Source organism: Chiloscyllium plagiosum, unplaced genomic scaffold (assembly GCF_037043375.1).
Source record: "Chiloscyllium plagiosum isolate Xiang-an unplaced genomic scaffold, Cpla_swu_hap1 HiC_scaffold_2, whole genome shotgun sequence".
Taxonomy (NCBI): Eukaryota; Metazoa; Chordata; class Chondrichthyes; order Orectolobiformes; family Hemiscylliidae; genus Chiloscyllium; species Chiloscyllium plagiosum.
In genome coordinates, this window is record NW_028270140.1 from 124642368 (window position 1) to 124660246 (window position 17879).

Genomic DNA, 17879 nt, shown 5'->3' on the forward strand with positions numbered 1-17879 from the left:
TTCTGGTTGAGGAAAGAGAGAGTTTAATTTGTGTCTAAGATACAAGAAAATGTATTAAAATACAACACACATGCACACGGATTAGAAATGAGAAGTGTGCAAACACATTACAGTTGGAAAAAAGATATTTGAACCAGTCTTAGGTTTGTCAGTGAACAGTTGGTGGTGAATTGTTATAGCCATTAAGCTGGCTGGTTCTGGGAGTTGTGGCTTTAGTCGTTGATCATTTGGTCTAGAGATTTATGTTTCTGAAAGTTACCTGGAAGAAGTTACCCTGTTCTTTTTAAAAGATGGTTTTGGTGGCTTGTAACTTGCTTCTCTCAGTCAGCGAGAGAGAGAGAGAGAGAGAGAGAGAGGGAGAGGCTTCTTTTAACTGCAAAGCTCTAGGGGTATGATAGATATTCTTCATCTGTGACCTTTACAGCAGAGAATGGTCCCAGAGAACGAGAATGGCACGCACAGACCCAGTTACATTTTTTTTTAACTTCCTTTGTTGTGTATTCCAGAAATGGGAACACACAAGCATGTCTCTTACCTATAAATGCTTCTTTTACATCACATTGTGTCCATATTCTTGCATGTAACGCGGGTGTCTGCTGAGGTGCTAACCAGCCTCCATTTTCTGTTTGGCCACAGAAAATCACGGTTCATTCGACACATTGTATCTCTACCTTTTGATATGTTCATGTTTGAATATCGTTGACACCCTCCAGATGTGACACTCCATTGTCTGTCTGTCTGTCTCTCTCTGGATTAGGTATAATCCACGCAGGAATTTTTCCAGTTCATCATTGAATTTTTTTTTAGATAGATTGCTTACAGTGTGGAAACAGGCCCTTCGGCCCAACAAGTCCACACCGACCCGCTGAAACGCAACCCACCCCCTCCATTTACCCCTTCACCTAACACTACGGGCAATTTAGCATGGCCAATTCACCTAACCTGTACATTTTTGGAATGTGGGAGGAAACTGGAGCACCCGGAGGAAACCCACGCAGACACGGGGAGAATGCAAACTCCACACAGAGAGTCGCCTGAGGCGGGAATTGAACCCGGGTCTCTGGCGCTGTGAGACAGCAGTGCTAACCACTGTGCCACCGTGTTCTTAAAATTTGCATTACTAGTCATCATTGGCATTTAACAAAAAAAGTAAATGTTTCTTCAAAGTTCAGTACATCCATTTGTAATTTGAAGCTATGACCCATTGTTTTGGTACTCTATCCATGCAAGTTGGCATTGGCAAATCACCAGCCTCATGACATCACCATGCCTGCTCTCAGACCAACTCAGACACTATGTCAACACTTCAATTTAGAGCTCTGGGACACCATGGCTCATATTCGTCTTCCAGATTACTTTTCCTCCAGGACAGATGACACTTACGCAGGATGTTCTTACACTCACATGGATACATGCATCTTGTGGCTCCTAGCTTGCAACTTATTACTCACTCACATTCATGGCTACATGGAGGCTGCCAGCCTTTGTCTACTTCACATTGCTTTCTTTGCACAGACTAGAGTGTAAATGATCCAGCGATTATAGGCCGGCCAGTTGGGCTGGGGTAGAGGCATCAGTCGGGCGACTGGGTCATGCCCCTTCTGTGCTGTCTTGCTAAGTCATTCTGGGGCACAGGTTCCAGTCAGTCTAGGAATTTATCGATGATCGGAGGACAAGTCTGCGGAGTCCTGGGGAAAGACAATTCTGGGCTTGAGATGGGTTTCATTGTACTGAGCCACTGAAGGAGGTGGGCATTTGAAAGTAGTAGGGTCAGACTTCATAGTGAATGGGAAAGGTCTGGGAGATTTAGAAGCGGAGTTTTAAATAGATCACAATAACTCTGAACTCTGCAAGACAAGGGTATAGGGCCAATAAAGATATACTAATTTCCAAAGAAAAGGCTACAAGTCCCTCATTCTGAAACAAAGTTGGAACTTTGCCATGTCAGATCAAACATCAACGACATAGTAACTACATAAAATGGCTGACACTGCATGCGGAGTGGGTGGAATAATTACTGTTTTTTATTCTGGGATAGAATGAAAATCTTTGCACTGGGGGTTTTCCTGAGGGAGGGGGAGGTGCAGTAGCATTGATTGTGCGTCCACTGACTAAGAAAGGCTTGGCCATTACACCTTCTTTCATTGTTAGGATGTCTGAAGAACGTGAACATCTGTCATGTGGGTGGGACTTATCGAGGTCTGACAGTGAAAGCCATCCAACTGCACATATTTTAACAGTGCAAGTGAACATAACTTTCTACTTTTGTAAATGTATTTACAATGTCTTTACAATGATGACATCCAATTGCCTTCAGTAATGTTTCTTGTTCCACCCTGCCCATGCCCCAGGGGCATTTCTGTAAAGTCCTGAAAAGAAGCTTCTGGGGTGGCTGACTAGTTCTTCTCAAGATTCACAAGCCTGACTGCCCTGGCTGACCCATCATTTCAGCCTTCTCCTTCTCCACATATGAAGCCAAACGCCAACTCGAGGACACCTCTTCCTACTGCCCCCTTGACCATGACCCCACCCCCATCACCAAACCATCATCTCCCAGACCATACAGAACCTCATCACCTCAGGAGATTTCCCACCCACAGCTTCCAACCTCATAGTCCGGGAATCCCGCACTGCCCGGTTCTACCTCCTTCCCAAGATCCACAAGCCTGACCACCCTGGCCAACCCATTGTCTCAGCATGCTCCTGCCCCACTGAACTCATTTCTACCTACTTCGACACTGTCCTATCCCCCCAGGAGCTCCCACATACGTTCGAGACACCTCCCATGCCCTCCACCTCCTCCAATACTTCCGTTTCCCCGGCCCCAAACGCCTCATCTTCACCATGGATATCCAGTCCCTCTACACCTCCATCCGCCATGACAAAGGCCTCCAAGCCCTCCGTTTCTTCCTCTCCCGATGTCCCCAACAGTACCCTTCCACCGACACTCTAATTCGTTTGGCCGAACTGGTCCTCAACCTTAACAATTTCTCCTTCGAATCCTCCCACTTCCTCCAGACCAAAGGAGTAGCCATGGGCACCCGTATGGGTCCCAGCTATGCCTGTCTCTTTGATGGCTACGTAGAACAGTCGATCTTCCGTAATTACACCAGAACCACTCCCCACCTCTTCCTCCGCTACATTGATGACTGCACTGGCGCCACCTCGTGCTCCCGTGAGGAAGTTAAGCAATTCATCAACTTCACCAACACTTTCCACCCTGACCTTAAATTTACCTGGACCATCTCTGACACCTCCCTCCCAGGAGGACCACAGAACACACCAGATGGCCTCCTTCTTTAGAGACCGCAATTTCCCTTCCCAAGTGGTTAAAGATGCCCTCCATTGCATCTCGTCCACATCCCGCACCTCCGCCCTCAGACCCCACCCCCCCAACCGTAACAAGGACAGAACGCCCCTGGTGCTCACCTTCCACCCTACCAACCTTCGCATAAACTAAATCATCCACCAACATTTCCGCCACCTCCAAAAAGACCCCACCACCAGGGATATATTTCCCTCCCCACCCCTTTCTGCCTTCCGCAAAGACCATTCCCTCCGTGACTACCTGGTCAGGTCCACGCCCCCTACAATCCACCCTCCCATCCTGGCACCTTCCCCTGCTACTGCAGGAATTGCAAAACCTGTGCCTACACCTCCTCCCTCACCTCCATCCTAGGCCCTAAAGGAGTCTTCCATATCCATTAATGTTTTACCTGCGCATTCACCAATATCATTTATTGTATCCGTTGCTCCAGATGCGGTCTCCTCTACATTGGGGAGACTGGATGCCTCCTAGCAGAGCGCTTTAGGGAACATCCCTGGGACACCCGCACCAATCAACCACACCGCCCTGTGGCCCAACATTTCAACTCCCCCTCCCACTCTGTCGAGGACATGGAGGTCCTGGGCCTCCTTCACCTCCGCTCCCTCACCACCAGACGCCTGGAGGAAGAACGCCTCATCTTCCGCCTCGGAACTCTTCAACCCCAGGGCATCAATGTGGACTTCAACAGTTTCCTCATTACCCCTTCCCCCACCTCACCCCAGTTCCAAACTTCCAGCTCAGCACTGTCCCCAAGACTTGTCCTACCTGCCTATCTTCTTTTCCACCTATCCACTCCACCCTCCCCCCCCCCGACCTATCACCTTCATCCCCTCCCCCACTCACCTATTGTACTCTATGCTACTTTCTCCCCACACCCACCCTCCTCTCACTTATCTCTCCACCATTCAGGCTCTGTGCCTGTATTCCTGATGAAGGGCTTTTGCTCGAAACATCGATTTTCCTGCTCCTCGGATGCTGCCTGAACTGCTGTGCTCTTCCAGCACCACTAATCCAGAATTCAGTTTCTGGTCAATCGTAACTCCCAGGATGTTGGTAGCGGGGGATTCAGTGATAGTAAAGCCATTGAAAATCAAGGGGTGATGGTTAGATAATCTAATGTTGGAGATGTTCATTAGTTGGCATTTGTGTGTCATGAATGTTACTTGTAACTTTTCTGCCCAAGCCTGGACACTGTCAGGTCTGTATGTAGTATGCAGTAAGGCCTCACCAGTAGAAGGCACTTCCATGACCCTAGCCTGGCTACATGATTCCTTGAAAAGAGCATCCATCAGCCCAATTGCCAGTGTGTTGTTCAACAGTTAAACAAATAAAAGCTTTCATTTATATATTGTTTTTCATGATACTGCAAGCACTTCATGGCCAATGAAATATTTTTGAAGCCTAGTCAGTATTGTAGTGTAGGAAATACAGCAGACAACTTGTAAGCTCCCACAAACAGCAACATGATAATAATCACAGAATCTGTTTCTGTACACTGTTAATTCAGGGCTAATTATTGGTCAGGACCCCAGGTATAACTCTCCTGTTTTTCTGCAAAGAGTGAATGGAATCCTTTAACTCTACAAGAGAGAACAAATAGGACCTTAGTTTAAAATCCCAAAACATAGCACCTTCAGCAGTGCAGCACTCTTTCAGTACGACACTGTACTGTCAGCGTTGAATTTTGAGCTTAAGTCCTGGAGAGGGTTTTTGTGATCCCCATCAACTCTCCAGATGGTAGGGCAATAAACTGGTGATGGTTTAATTTTTCATTTTATTTCAGCCTTTAAGACCGACTTAAATATTCACTTTCATCAAGTTTTTAGTTACCCCTCTTATCATAAGTCTTTCAATGCAGTGTCATTTTTTTGTCTGAGCTTTCCTGTAAGAAATACCTTTAGATTTTCTCTACTGTTAAAGCACTATACAAATGCATGTTATTAAGCAGAGATGGGTACTGCAGATGCTGGAGATTAGAGTCAAGATTAGAGTGGTGCTGGAAAAGCACAACAGGTCAGGCAGCATTGAAGAAGCAGGAAAATTGATGTTTCAGGCAAAACCCCTTCATCAGGAATGCATGTTATTGCTGTACTACTTATGTATAATCTGAATTTTCTTTCCAAATGACACAATTTGTGCATGATTTGCTACAGGTCATATTTCCATTTTATTGAGTTAAACTTCATAGAAAAACCAATTGGTGGCATCACAAAAAAAGATGCAAAATATGGGTGCTGGAAAAGCACAGCAGGTCAGGCAGCATCTGAGGAGCAGGAGAGTCGATGCTTTGGGCATAAGCCCATCACCTTCTGCCGCTCAAATGCTGCCTTACCAGCTGTGCATTTCCAGCACCACACTTTTCGATTCTGATCTCCAGCGTCTGCAGTCCTCACTTTCTCCTAGCCATCACAGAAAGAGACTTGCAATATACAGCACCTTGTAGGAGCTGGACTTCCCAAAGTGCTACATGTGCTAATTAAGTAATTTCCAATACAGTCCCAATTATGAGATAAGTAATCAATACAACTTTTGCAAAATAAGACCCCATTATCAATAGTTAATTGAAATCTGACCAACTGATTGGTTACTTATGGTGATTGAGAGATAACCGTTGAACACAACAATGAGGTAATTTCCTGTACTTCAAACAATGCTATTAGATATTTTACATCCATTGGTAAGTATGGAAAGGGTCTCAGTTGAACTGTTCTTCTGAAGTACAGCATAGCATTTCCTCATTGCTGCACTGACATCTCATCCTCAAGTCTCTGAAGTGGGCTTTGAAAGCACAACCTTTTGACCGAGTAAGACCACTGTCACTGAAAAAGGCTGATCCCGCCTTGTACCTCGAAATATTTAGATGTTGTATTGATTGAGCCAGGTCTTTGTGTATTTTCTTATTCCCAACATCAATCACAATGAATAAGATACATTCTTTTGCTCTGCTTAATTTCTTTGGCTAGATTAAATGTTTACACACCATATTAATTTAATTGGAAGCAATTAAGTACATAAAATGTCTGTCATTGAATGAAATATGGTTAAAGTGAATTTAATTGTTTGTTAAATCTGTGTGTTAGTTTAATTAAGATTTCTTAGTCAGGTATTTGATCACTGCTGCCGTTTCCAGATGAGAAATTTGAGTTTTCTTGAGGAATGTTTTGAACAGACGTTTGACAGCATGAAAGTGCTTTTCTTGTCATTTAATCTCTCCTTTCTGTTTTCTCTCTTCATCTACAGTCTTTCAGGATGATCAATGACAGGTATTTTATACTATGCTCTCTTTATTCAAGAGTGATTTGCAAAACTTCTCACTGTTGAACGCTGTGCCGTTGGAGTGAATTATGTAATTGCCTTGAAGTTCCTCATTAATATGCTAACCTCTATTTAGGCTATGGAAACATTTCCACAGGGTACCAGCACCAAGGTGGCAATATATCACCAGGGCCTAATGTTAATAATTTCAAGCTACTGTATTTACTTTTTCTCCAAATGCATAATCAAAGAACAAAGAAAATTTACAGCCAGGAGCAGGCCCTTCAGCCCTCCAAGCCTGAGCCGATCCAAATCCACGTCTAAACCTATTGCCCAATTCCTAAGCATCTACCCCTCTGCTCCCCACCTACTCATGCATCTGTCCAGACGCATCTTAAATGAGTCTACTGTGCCTCTCTCTACTATCTCTGCTGGCAATGCGTTCCAGGCACCTACCACCCCTGTGTAAAGTACTTGCCGCGTCTATTCCCCTTAAACTTTTCACCTCTCACCTTGAAAGCATGACCTCTCATTATTGAATCCTTCACACTGGGAAAAAGCTTAACAATTTGAGGGTCAACATAAACAAGATTAAATAAAGTACCATATTATGAATACAAAAATAATTTCATAAACTGTCTGTGTTTCATCTCCAACATTGTTCTAACATTAATCTGATTGTAAGGTGTCTGGTAAAGATGTAATTGATAATAGCTTTTACTCTGGCCCTCATAAACCTTTATTCTCTGATGTTGGATTTGGAATTTGCAGCTTATAAATTATTTTGATTTGTCTCTTGGTCCTGGCCCAATGACTTTTATCCCAGCAATGTTAAGGTTTACTATAGGAAGGATGTGGAGGCATTGGAACGGGTGCAGAGGAGGTTTACCAGGATGTTGCCTGGTATGGAAGGAAAATCGTATGAGGAAAGACTGAGGCACTTGGGGCTGTTTTCACTAGAGAAAAGAAGGTTTAGGGGTGACTTGATTGAGGTGTACAAGATGATTAGGGGGTTAGATAGGGTCGACAGTATGAACCTTTTCCCGCGTATTGAGTCGGGTATTACAAGGGGGCATAGCTTTAAATTAAGGGGGGGTAGATATAGGACTGATGTTAGGGGTAGGTTCTTCACTCAGCGAGTCGTTAGTTCATGGAATGCCCTGCCAGTAACAGTGGTGGACTCTCCCTCTTTATGGGCATTTAAGAGGGCATTGGATAGGTATATGGAGGATAGTGGGTTAGTGTAGTTTAGGTGGGCTTGGATCGGCGCAACATCGAGGGCCCAAGGGCCTGTACTGCGCTGTATTCTTCTATGTTCTATGTTCTATGTTCTATGTGACAGAGTTAATGGTGTCTCTGTTGTACAGCCAAATATGGTCTGTGTGATTAAATGCTTCCACTTAAAAGGAAGCAATAGTTTGCTGGTTCATTTAGCACACATAAATTAGAAGATGACAAGATAATTACAGACAAATCTTTCTTTGTGCTTTCATCCAGAGAGATTTCAAAGACTTCCAATTTTACCATCAATTGTTCTTTTAAAAAAATGTCAGAAAGTTTAGCCTTGACTCCTCTTCCTGGGAGCATTCTTGACACATGCAAACAGGTTGATAATCAACCTGCTAATTCTTCCATCACACTGTGGCAGGCAGTAAGATAAGGACAGATTCTTGGTTAGCCATGCTTGGTGTGAAGTAGTGCGAGGAGAAAGTGAGGTCTGCAGATGCTGGAGATCAAAGTTGAAACTTTATTGCTGGAACAGCACAGCAGGTCAGGCAGCATCCAGGGAACAGGAGATTCGACGTTTCGGGCACAGGCCCTTCTTCAGGAATGAGCAGAGAGTGTTCAGCAGGAGAAGATAAAAGGTAGGGAGGAGGGACTTGGAGGAGGGGCGTTGGAAATGTGATAGGTGGAAAGAGGTCAAGGTGAGGGTGATAGGTCGGAGTAGGATGGAGGCGGAGAGGTCAAGAAGAAGACTGCAGGTCAGGAAGGCGGTGCCGGGCTGGAGGGATTCGGCTGAGACAAGGAGGGGGGAGGGGGGATGAAGAAACTGGTGAAGGCCAAGTTCATCCCCTGTGGTTGGAGGGTTCCCAGTCGGAAGATAAGACGCTCCTCCTCCGACCATCGCGTTGTTGTGGTTTGGCGGTGGATGAGTCCAATGACCTGCATATCCTCGGTGGAGTGGGAGGGGGAGTTGAAATGCTGTGCTACAGGGTGGTTGGGTTGGTTCGTCCGGGTGGCCCAGAGGTGCTCTCTGAATCGCTCCGCAAGTAGGCGGCCTGTCTCGCCAATATAGAGGAGGCCACACCGGCTGCAGTGGATGCAGTAGATGATGTGGGTGGAGGTGCAGGTGAATCTGTGGCGGATATGGAAGTTTCCTTTGGGGCCTTGGAGAGAAGTGAGGGGGTAGGTGTGGGCGCAAGTGTTGCACCTCCTGCGGTTGCAAGGGAAGGTGCCGGGAGTGGTGGTTGGGTCGGTGGGGGGTGTGGATCTGACAAGGGAGTCGCGGAGGGAGTGGTCTCTACGGAAAGCTGATAGGGGAGGGGAGGGAAATATATCCTTGGTGCTGGGGTCTGTTTGGAGGTGGCGGAAGTGACGGCGGATGATGCGCTGTACATGGAGATTGGTGGGGTGGTAGGTGAGGACCAGTGGGGTTCTGTCCTGGTGGCGGTTGGAGGGGCGGGGCTCAAGGGCGGAGGAGCGGGAAGTGGAGGAGATGCGGTGGAGGGCACCGTCGACCACGTCGGGGGGGAAATTGCGGTCCTTGAAGAAGGAGGCCATCTGTGTTGTACGTATTTTGAACTGGTCCTCCTGGGAGCAGATGCGGCGGAGACGAAGGAATTGGGAGAATGGGATGGCGTTTTTACAGGGGGCAGGATGAGAGGAGGTGTAGTCCAGGTAGCTGTGGGAGTCGGTTGGTTTGTAGTAGATGTCCGTGTTGATTCGGTCGCCTGAGATAGAAACAGAAAGGTCTAGGAAGGGAGGGAGGAGTCCGAGACTGTCCAGGTGAATTTGAGGTCGGGGTGGAAGGTGTTAGTGTAGTGGATGAACTGTTCAACCTCCGTGCATCTTAAGCTACAACCACTTACCTCTCTCATGTAGAGCCATTCCTCTGGTCCCTCAGAGATTAAGTCTAATAGAGTCATAAAAATGTACAGCACGGTCTAACCCTTCGGTCTAACCCGTTCAGTTCCTGGGAATATATAATGCTGCAGATCATACATTTTGTGTGAGGGACAGTTTCTTGCTAATATTAGTATATTCATTCTTTCCTTGTTTGACTCTTGAAATACAAATATGTCTACTTGCCTCACTCTCTTAATTCAATTTAATGGTTATACCATTTCCGTTTTAGAATTATGTACCTCCATACAAGATCACTAAGGCTTATGTCTTTCAAGAATGTTCTCTGGTCCTTCCATATAATACAGGCTTTTAAGCAAAAGATGAGCCTTTTGACTGTATGCCATTTCAGTGCCTGTGTTTTGTTATGCAGAACTTGATGCATTGTCCAAGGTGCAATATAATCAAAATGCCATAGGAAGTCAAAGCACACAGGGAATGTTATTCAGGAGGATTCTGGTATGCCTGGATAAAGCTAATTTGATGGCTGTGAATGGGGTGAGGTGGATTAGCCTTGGGAAATGCTGGGTTACAGGGATAGGGTAAGGGGGTTTGGGTCTGGGTGGTGCTCTTCGGAGGGGTGGGTGTGGACTCTATAGGACCAAATGACCTGCCTCCACACGATAGGGATTCTATGATTTGTGCACTCCATCAAATTATCTTCCGTTAGACTTCACCTTGTCAGTAAATTTGCCCACATTAAATGATATATTTCAATAATTCTCTCTCCTCACACTGTCCCTCTCAGTGTTGAAATACGTTGTTCTCACCCTTCGTAATAAAAAATCTTTGGCAAAACATTGTCTTTCCAAATTACAGTTCCTTCTCCAGCCTCTCTTTTCTTTCAAGGCCCTCGAATGTGGTGTCCGCCAGCAGTCTATCCCTGGCCCCTCTTATTTCTGCTCTATGTTCTGCCACTGGGTTACATCATCAAAAAGCACCTCATTATCTCCCACCTGTATGCTCACAACACCCAGCTCCAACATTCACCATCCCTCTCTCCATTTCTCCGTTGTTGCTAAATATGTTGCTGGGATCCTCATCCACAGCCATGTAGTGGTTAGAATTGATTCCAGGCCAGCTTCTCCCTTTCAGCCTGCCCCTTTTTGCAGAAATGCCAGAGCAGAAAGATTTATCAAAATGCTGACTGGACTGGAAGGTTTGAGTTGTAAGGATAGGCTGCAATTTTTTTTCCCCCAGAGCGCAGGATACTGAGGGGTGACCTTATGGAGGTCTGTAAAATTACGAGATACATAGATAAGGTAGATAGCCAACAGCTTTCTCCCTGTGGTAAGGGAGTCTAAAGTTAGCGGTTTTGGGTGAGGGAGGGGAGAGATACAAAAGGGTCCAGAGGGGCAATTTTTTTTCACACAGAGGGTGTTGAGTGTTTGGAACAGGCTGCCAGAGGTAGTGGTGGAAGCGAGAGCAATTTTGTCATTCAAGGAGCATTTGGACAGGTACATGGATGAGAAGGAATGGAAGAATATGGACCAAATGCAGGCTAATGGGACTAAATTTATTGTGAAAACAGGGCGGCATGGACAAGTTGGGCTGAAGGGTCTGTTCCATGCTGTAAACCGCTATCACTCTAAGACTCTTCAAATAAACTAGGTATCTCTGTCAGACAGTTCCTTTGCTGACCTGGGCAAAATAATGATCCTGAATTGACTTCCCTAATCCAGTGTCCTAGGAAGTTATAATTTCTGGTTCCATTCCCAACACTTTGATTTTTTTTTTAAAAAAGATGTCACAGCACCTCTTTTCACCTTCCCAGGCCTTCAGAATCTCCTCATATCTGCCAACTACTGGGACAAAGAACATACTCTATTAACAGACCCTTGCATGGGTTTGTGTGGGCAATTATCAGAATACTTTCAAGAACATTTTCAGAATATCCCTCGCTCAAGGGAAGTGCCCTGTCACCTCCTCGCCTCCTCATCTCCCAGATGGCCCAGCTGAAAACAAACTGATACCATAAGGAGAACCCCTGACTTGCACACCAATATCCCAGCACATAGTGGTGGGCAGTACAGGTACATACATAGGCAGTATCACCAGGCTGCTAATGTCCCACATTTACCCTAGCAGCATCTCACATTAGCAATAAAGTGACATGAATTGGACAACAGGCATATTGTTTATGGAAGCTACTCTTTGGGCAAATTCTTTTCATCATCTGTCTTGGATAAACCTAAGCTTTAATTGCAGGTGATGGAAAGAATTTGCCCTAAGATTACCTTCTATAAATAAAATGCTACCATTCAGGGTGAGGTGATTTGGAGAGTAAATTGTTTAGGTAAAGTGTGAGCAATCTTGTAACATTTTTGGAGATAAATGGAGATGAAAAAGGAGGCTGTTTTCAGACACCTTGTCAGGTTATTCACTTGTGATCGTATTGCCTTGACATTTGGACAATTACTAGAGAAACAATGCTGTCTGTTTTCCAGTCCATGACACCCTGTTGCTATTGGGGAAGGGTGATAGGTGGGGAGATGAGAAAGAATGAAGGGATTTCAAAATAGGATAGTCCATTAGGGTTGGTTAGATTGTCTGTGGATAGAAGGTCAGTACCCTCTGTGGTCTTCACGCCATTGATGTTGGTTTACGCAATCTGGACCAATTTATTTTCCAAATAAAAGACAATATTGTTGAGACACCTGAGTTATCATTGAAGCCAAAGGCTAAATAAATATTTTAAATTCTTTCTTTTAAGGTTATGTTTGATGCCTAATGCTAATAGCCAATTTAGTCAAATTGTTCAAAAAGAATTACAATAACTGATGATACGGCATCTATTTACACAGTGTGATGTCTGCCTTGGAGAGTACAACTTCCATGGATTTAAAACCAAGTTGGTGCTCATCTTTTGAAGATCTCGCTGTGAAATCTGCAAGACCTGGATTTGAGTCACTGAAAAATTTGCCTGGTATGACTTTTGATATCTGTTTTAATATCGTCAATAATAAAAGTATACTGTGCATATACCTACACCTCACACCTTGTGGCGGTGCAAGAAGACTGTTCTCTGCAGTCTTGCTTATTTCAAGAAATCTGTTTGATTACTGCTACCAAATAAAGTGAAGTCAATTACTGCAGAGGTGGAGCTCACAAGACTACAGAAAGCCAACTATGTAACCATAGGATGTAACTATGTAACATGTACCTTTCCAAACATCTCCCTTGCTGTAAAAATAATTTGCATTTACTGCCATTTGTAGCTGCAAAGTAGCCAAGTTACCTTATATCCTTGGTCAACAACAGAACTATAATTCATTAATGATAATTCATTCATGGCAAAATGGTATGTTAATTATAATCAGTCCCACTTTCATCATGCATCTGCATCACATACACAATCTCTAAATCATGCAGGTCTTCAATGGTACCCAAACTCGTTACCATTAGCTATTCACCTGGTCATTCCTAGGGTTATGTATTTTTTTCAATGAATGTCATTTCGGTGGTGAGTACTGCTGTCATGGTAATTATCGCTACAGATTGTTGAGGAGTGGTGAACCTCAGGATTAGATGATTATTCTTTACTCTATACAGCTGGTGTCACATTTTGACTTGTATGTGTATGCCTACTGTTGTGATGATATACCTATTGTTAATATTTACTATAATATGATTGCTCTAGATAGGTACCAAGTTTCCGAATAAATGACTCTTATTCAGAGTGTTGAACATTTACTCTTTGATTTTCTCTCTAATGCTCAGTTCTAGCAATGATTTGGAAGTTTTATCAAAGTAAAATTTGGCTTTCTGTCATTTCACTTTAATTTTGTCACTCACTTCTACACCACCCTATGGTTTCTCTGGAAGAATAATTTGGGTGTGATGTGATATTAGTCATTTGACTGGACTACTTTTCATACCTTTAGTTGATATATTTCTCAATTCTAGGATTATTCTATATAGATCTGTCCTGGATTTGTTCAATTGTTCTGTGATCTCTCAGGCAATTTTCAGTCTTCTATTTGGCTGCAGATAGCATGACGATGATATATGGTGTTGAATTTTCTAATTATTTATAAAGTGCTTGAATTCTTCAATCATAAATTGAGGGTCATAGTCACTCAAAGCAATGTGTGAAATAACTAATGAAAGAAGAGTGCTTCTGGGCATTCTGTGATGTTAGCTAGTTTAATTCCCAACAGTCAGAATAGTAATAAATATGTAACACCAGACCCACAGCAGCGTGGTTGACTCTGAAATGTACTCTGAAAAAGCTGAGCGAGACATTTGGTTTAAGGGCAGCCGGGATGAGCAACAAATACAACCCCTCCCAGCAATGCCCGCACATACAAGAATTTTTAACAACTCTTAAAGCTTTATTTAGATTCTTTGGATCTATGCAGACTCTCAATTTTCCAAGTTTGTTTTCACTCTGATCATGCTGCAGTCTATAGCAGTCGTTATTTTCATAATTATTCCCTTCTTTTCCTACTGTTCAATCTATTCTTTCAGTCTATTTTTGAGGGGACCTGGTGCTTTGTTTGGAATGATGCTGAGTTTGTCTCACATTCTCGTCTACTTCATGATTATATTCATTTGGAAGACTTTCAATGTCTTTAAAAGCATTTTTGTAATCTTCTAGAATTTGTTCAGCAGTCACTGGCTTAATGCCACATAGAATACTGCGGAACTCTTCTCATAACTTCTGAGGGTTACCAGTCAAATCTTTAGACTTGCTTCAGTTGAGATGAGTAGACTTTGCTCAATATCTATTAGACAATAGACAATAGGTGCAGGAGTAGGCTATTCTGCCCTTTGAGCCAGCACCACCATTCATTATGATCATGGCTGATCATCCTCAATCAGTATCCTGTTCCTGCCTTATCCACATAACCCTTGATTCCACTATCCTTAAGAGCTCTATCCAACTCTTTCTTGAAAGTATCCAGAGACTTGGCCTCCACAGCCTTCTGGGGCAGAGCATTCCATACACCCACCACTCTCTGGGTGAAGACGTTTCTCCTCAACTCTGTTCTAAGTGGCCTCCCCCTTATTTTTAAACTGTGTCTTCTGGTTCAGGACTCACCCATCAGCGGAAACATGCTTCCTGTCTCTAGAGTGTCCAACCCTTTAATAATCTTATACGCCTCAATCAGATCACCTCTCAGCCTTCTAAACTCAAGCGTATACAAGCCCAGTCGCTCCAATCTTTCAGCATAAGATAGTCCCACCATTCCGGGAATTGACCTCGTGAACCTACGCTGTACTCCCTCAATAGCCAGAATGTCTTTCCTCAAATTTGGAGACCAAAACTGCGCACAATATTCCAGGTGCGGTCTCACCAGGGCCCTGTACAGCTGAAGAAGGACCTCTTTGCTTCTATTTCAATTCCTCTTGTTATGAAGGCCAGCATGCTATTAGCTTTCTTCACTGCCTGCTGTGCCTGCATGCTTAATTTCATTGACCGATGTACAAGAACACCTAGATCTCGTTGTACTGCCCCTTTACCTAACTTGACTCCATTTAGGTAGTAATCTGCCTTCCTGTTCTTGCCACCAAAGTAGATAACCACACACTTATCCACATTAAACTGCATCTGCCTTGCATCCGTCCACTCACCTAGCCTGTCCAGGTCACCCTGAATTTTCCTAACATCCTCCTCACATTTCACCCTGCCACCTAGCTTTGTGTCATCAGCAAATTTGCTAATATTACTTTTAATGCTTTCATTTATATCATTAATGTACATTGTAAAAAGCTGCAGTCCCAGCACTGATCCCTGCGGCACACCACTGGTCACTGCCTGCCATTCCGAAAGGGAGCCACTTATCACTACATTATCTGGAACTTCAGATCTTGATTGCATTGAGCTCTTGGTTTTTCTGTTGTCTAGAGATGAGAATATTTCTAGCATGCAACCTCAATCTTACCTTCAAGGGTTTCATCTTTGGGTCATCACCTTGAGCTATATCACACTGTGAAGTCTGTGAAGCTCAGGACATTGCATGAAGCACCAATATCTATCTGACACTTTATATTCCCTTAATGATCTCCTTCTGCAGCCATCTTTCTAACAGTAAAAAAAATTTCTCACCATTACATCTGAACTTGCCAAGCTGTTGCACGATGTAAAGTGATTAGTCAGAATAATTAGCTGCACTCTCTCTCTCTCTCCATCTTGAGAGCTTTCCTTTACTTCTTTCTAGGTAAACATTTGTTTGAAAAGTGATTTAGCTTCTTGTAGTCAGAGCACTGCATCCTCCACCTTGGATGTGCTCCCTTTTCTTCCATGTAATGTCCCTCCACTGCTTACATCCTCTCCACTGGCCTTGATCTTCCTGCTCACTCTTCCTTTTTTTCTACTCTGCTGTTCTCATTTGGCTTGGGATGTGTCTAAGTATAATGCTCAGCCTCATCTGTTCTCCAACTAATACATTCCAGTTAATGGTTGACAACCTCAGAACCTCTGCACATTTCAATATGTTTCTCCTTTCTCAGCAGATGCGCTCTCACAGCAGGATCTCATATGCCTCAGAAAATCCTGATGAGATCATCTTTCAGTTTTCCAAACTCTCAGAATCAGCAGGATGTGTCAGTGAGGTCATATACTGAGTAATATTCTCCCTCTTCCTCTGAACTTTGTTGAACATATACTGTCCCTAAGTAACATTAACAAAGTTTCAAGGTATGTCTTCAGAGCTTTCAAAATCTCTCCTACCTGTGTTTTCTGCTCCTCAGTGATGTCTGAGCTGCAATAGAGTTTGTAACATTCTTACTCCAGCGATGATAACAGGGTGGCTACTCCTATTTGCTCAGACGTTTTATTCAATTCTGTAACTTTATCAAGTTTTGCCACCAAGCATGGAAAAAATATTCCAATTCTGTCTCTTTAATTTCCACATTCTCTTTAATTTCCACTCTACAAGAGACTGGAAAATTCACAGTTGTTTTGACTCACCCTGTATTTCAGTGTTTCAGGCTGTGATTGAATTCTTCCTTGCTGTCCTTAAACCTGCTGGCTCTCTTACAGCCCTGAAAATCCACACAATTTCAGCTGGCCACTTCTGAAATTGTGTTTCATGCAATGTGTTTAATCACTGCCACAGACTAAACTGAAAGCAGTTATAGCAAAGATCACCTGACTACGGCAAGCTACCTAGAGCACTATGTGTGTTTCTCCATACATTGCTGGAGATGGACTACACAACTGACTTTGCCAACAATCCCTTGAGAAACTTAAGAAAAACACAGGATGCCAGTTGGTAACTTTGATTAGAATCTGAATTGCTACTTTGAGGAGACGGGAATAATAACCTGCAACTGGGAATGTGAAGAGAGACGGAAGCATTAGATTTCCAACTGGGAAGTAGGACTATTAAACTTCCTGTCAGAAAGCAAGCAGAGTCCTAAATTTGCATATATTTATTCACGAGTGAAACAACCTACTTGGAAATCACTGACTGTGACTCAGAAGTTGATATGCAACACAATAAGATGCTAAGTGTAATCCTCAGATTGTGCTTTTTGTGCACTGCATTTCTCATGAATTAATATAGATATTTGAGGACTTTTGAGTAAATCATAAGACCCCCAACTTACCATGGAAAGAAGGTCCACTTGACCATAACCCTAACATCACAGATATCTTCAGGGTAGCCCAGGGTTTTGAATGCTGTTGGGTTAACAGGATAAATCAGCTAATTCTCTGCTTTCAATCATTGTTCAGTCAGAGTTGAAGGAAATTGTGTGATTTTAATATTAGATAAGGGCAGAATCAGATGGTGCTGCTTCCAGTATTGAATAGCTTGTTGATACACTGGATGAAGGTGAACTGGTGAACAGCTTTCAGCAATAGTGGAACTTGTACCCAGTGTAGGGCACTGTCTTCACTGTGTTCACCTGATTTCACCCTTAAATGACTGATAGCCTAGTACTGAGATGATCCTCCTTTTATTCAGGAATCCTCTGGTAGATAAAATAGTTGCTCTGTATCTACTGTAGCATAACCCATCACCACTTTAAACACTTAGATAATTGCTTAATGTGGGGAATAAAAGCCAAGTTTCAGCAACTGGTTTCATCTAACTCTACTTTTGGTGAATTCAAAGTCAGTACATCTTTTCTGAGATTTGGTTCCTTATAACTGTTCCTTTGCTGTTGCTGGGTCCAAATTTTGGGGCTCTACTCACATGGATCACAGCAGTTCAAGAAGACA

At 43.5% G+C, this 17879-nt stretch overlaps 1 protein-coding gene across 2 annotated transcripts in view; it reads left to right on the forward strand.

The window, feature by feature from the left end:
* The window catches only part of LOC122558341 (uncharacterized), a 116116-nt gene that overhangs the window by 41649 nt on the left and 56588 nt on the right, over positions 1–17879 (forward strand). For both annotated transcript variants that reach the window (XM_043706803.2, XM_088000489.1), the window contains exons 5-6: positions 6569–6591; positions 12511–12632. In XM_043706803.2, coding sequence (XP_043562738.2) covers positions 6569–6591; positions 12511–12632 — 145 coding nt within the window. The remainder of the gene's footprint in view (positions 1–6568; positions 6592–12510; positions 12633–17879) is intronic.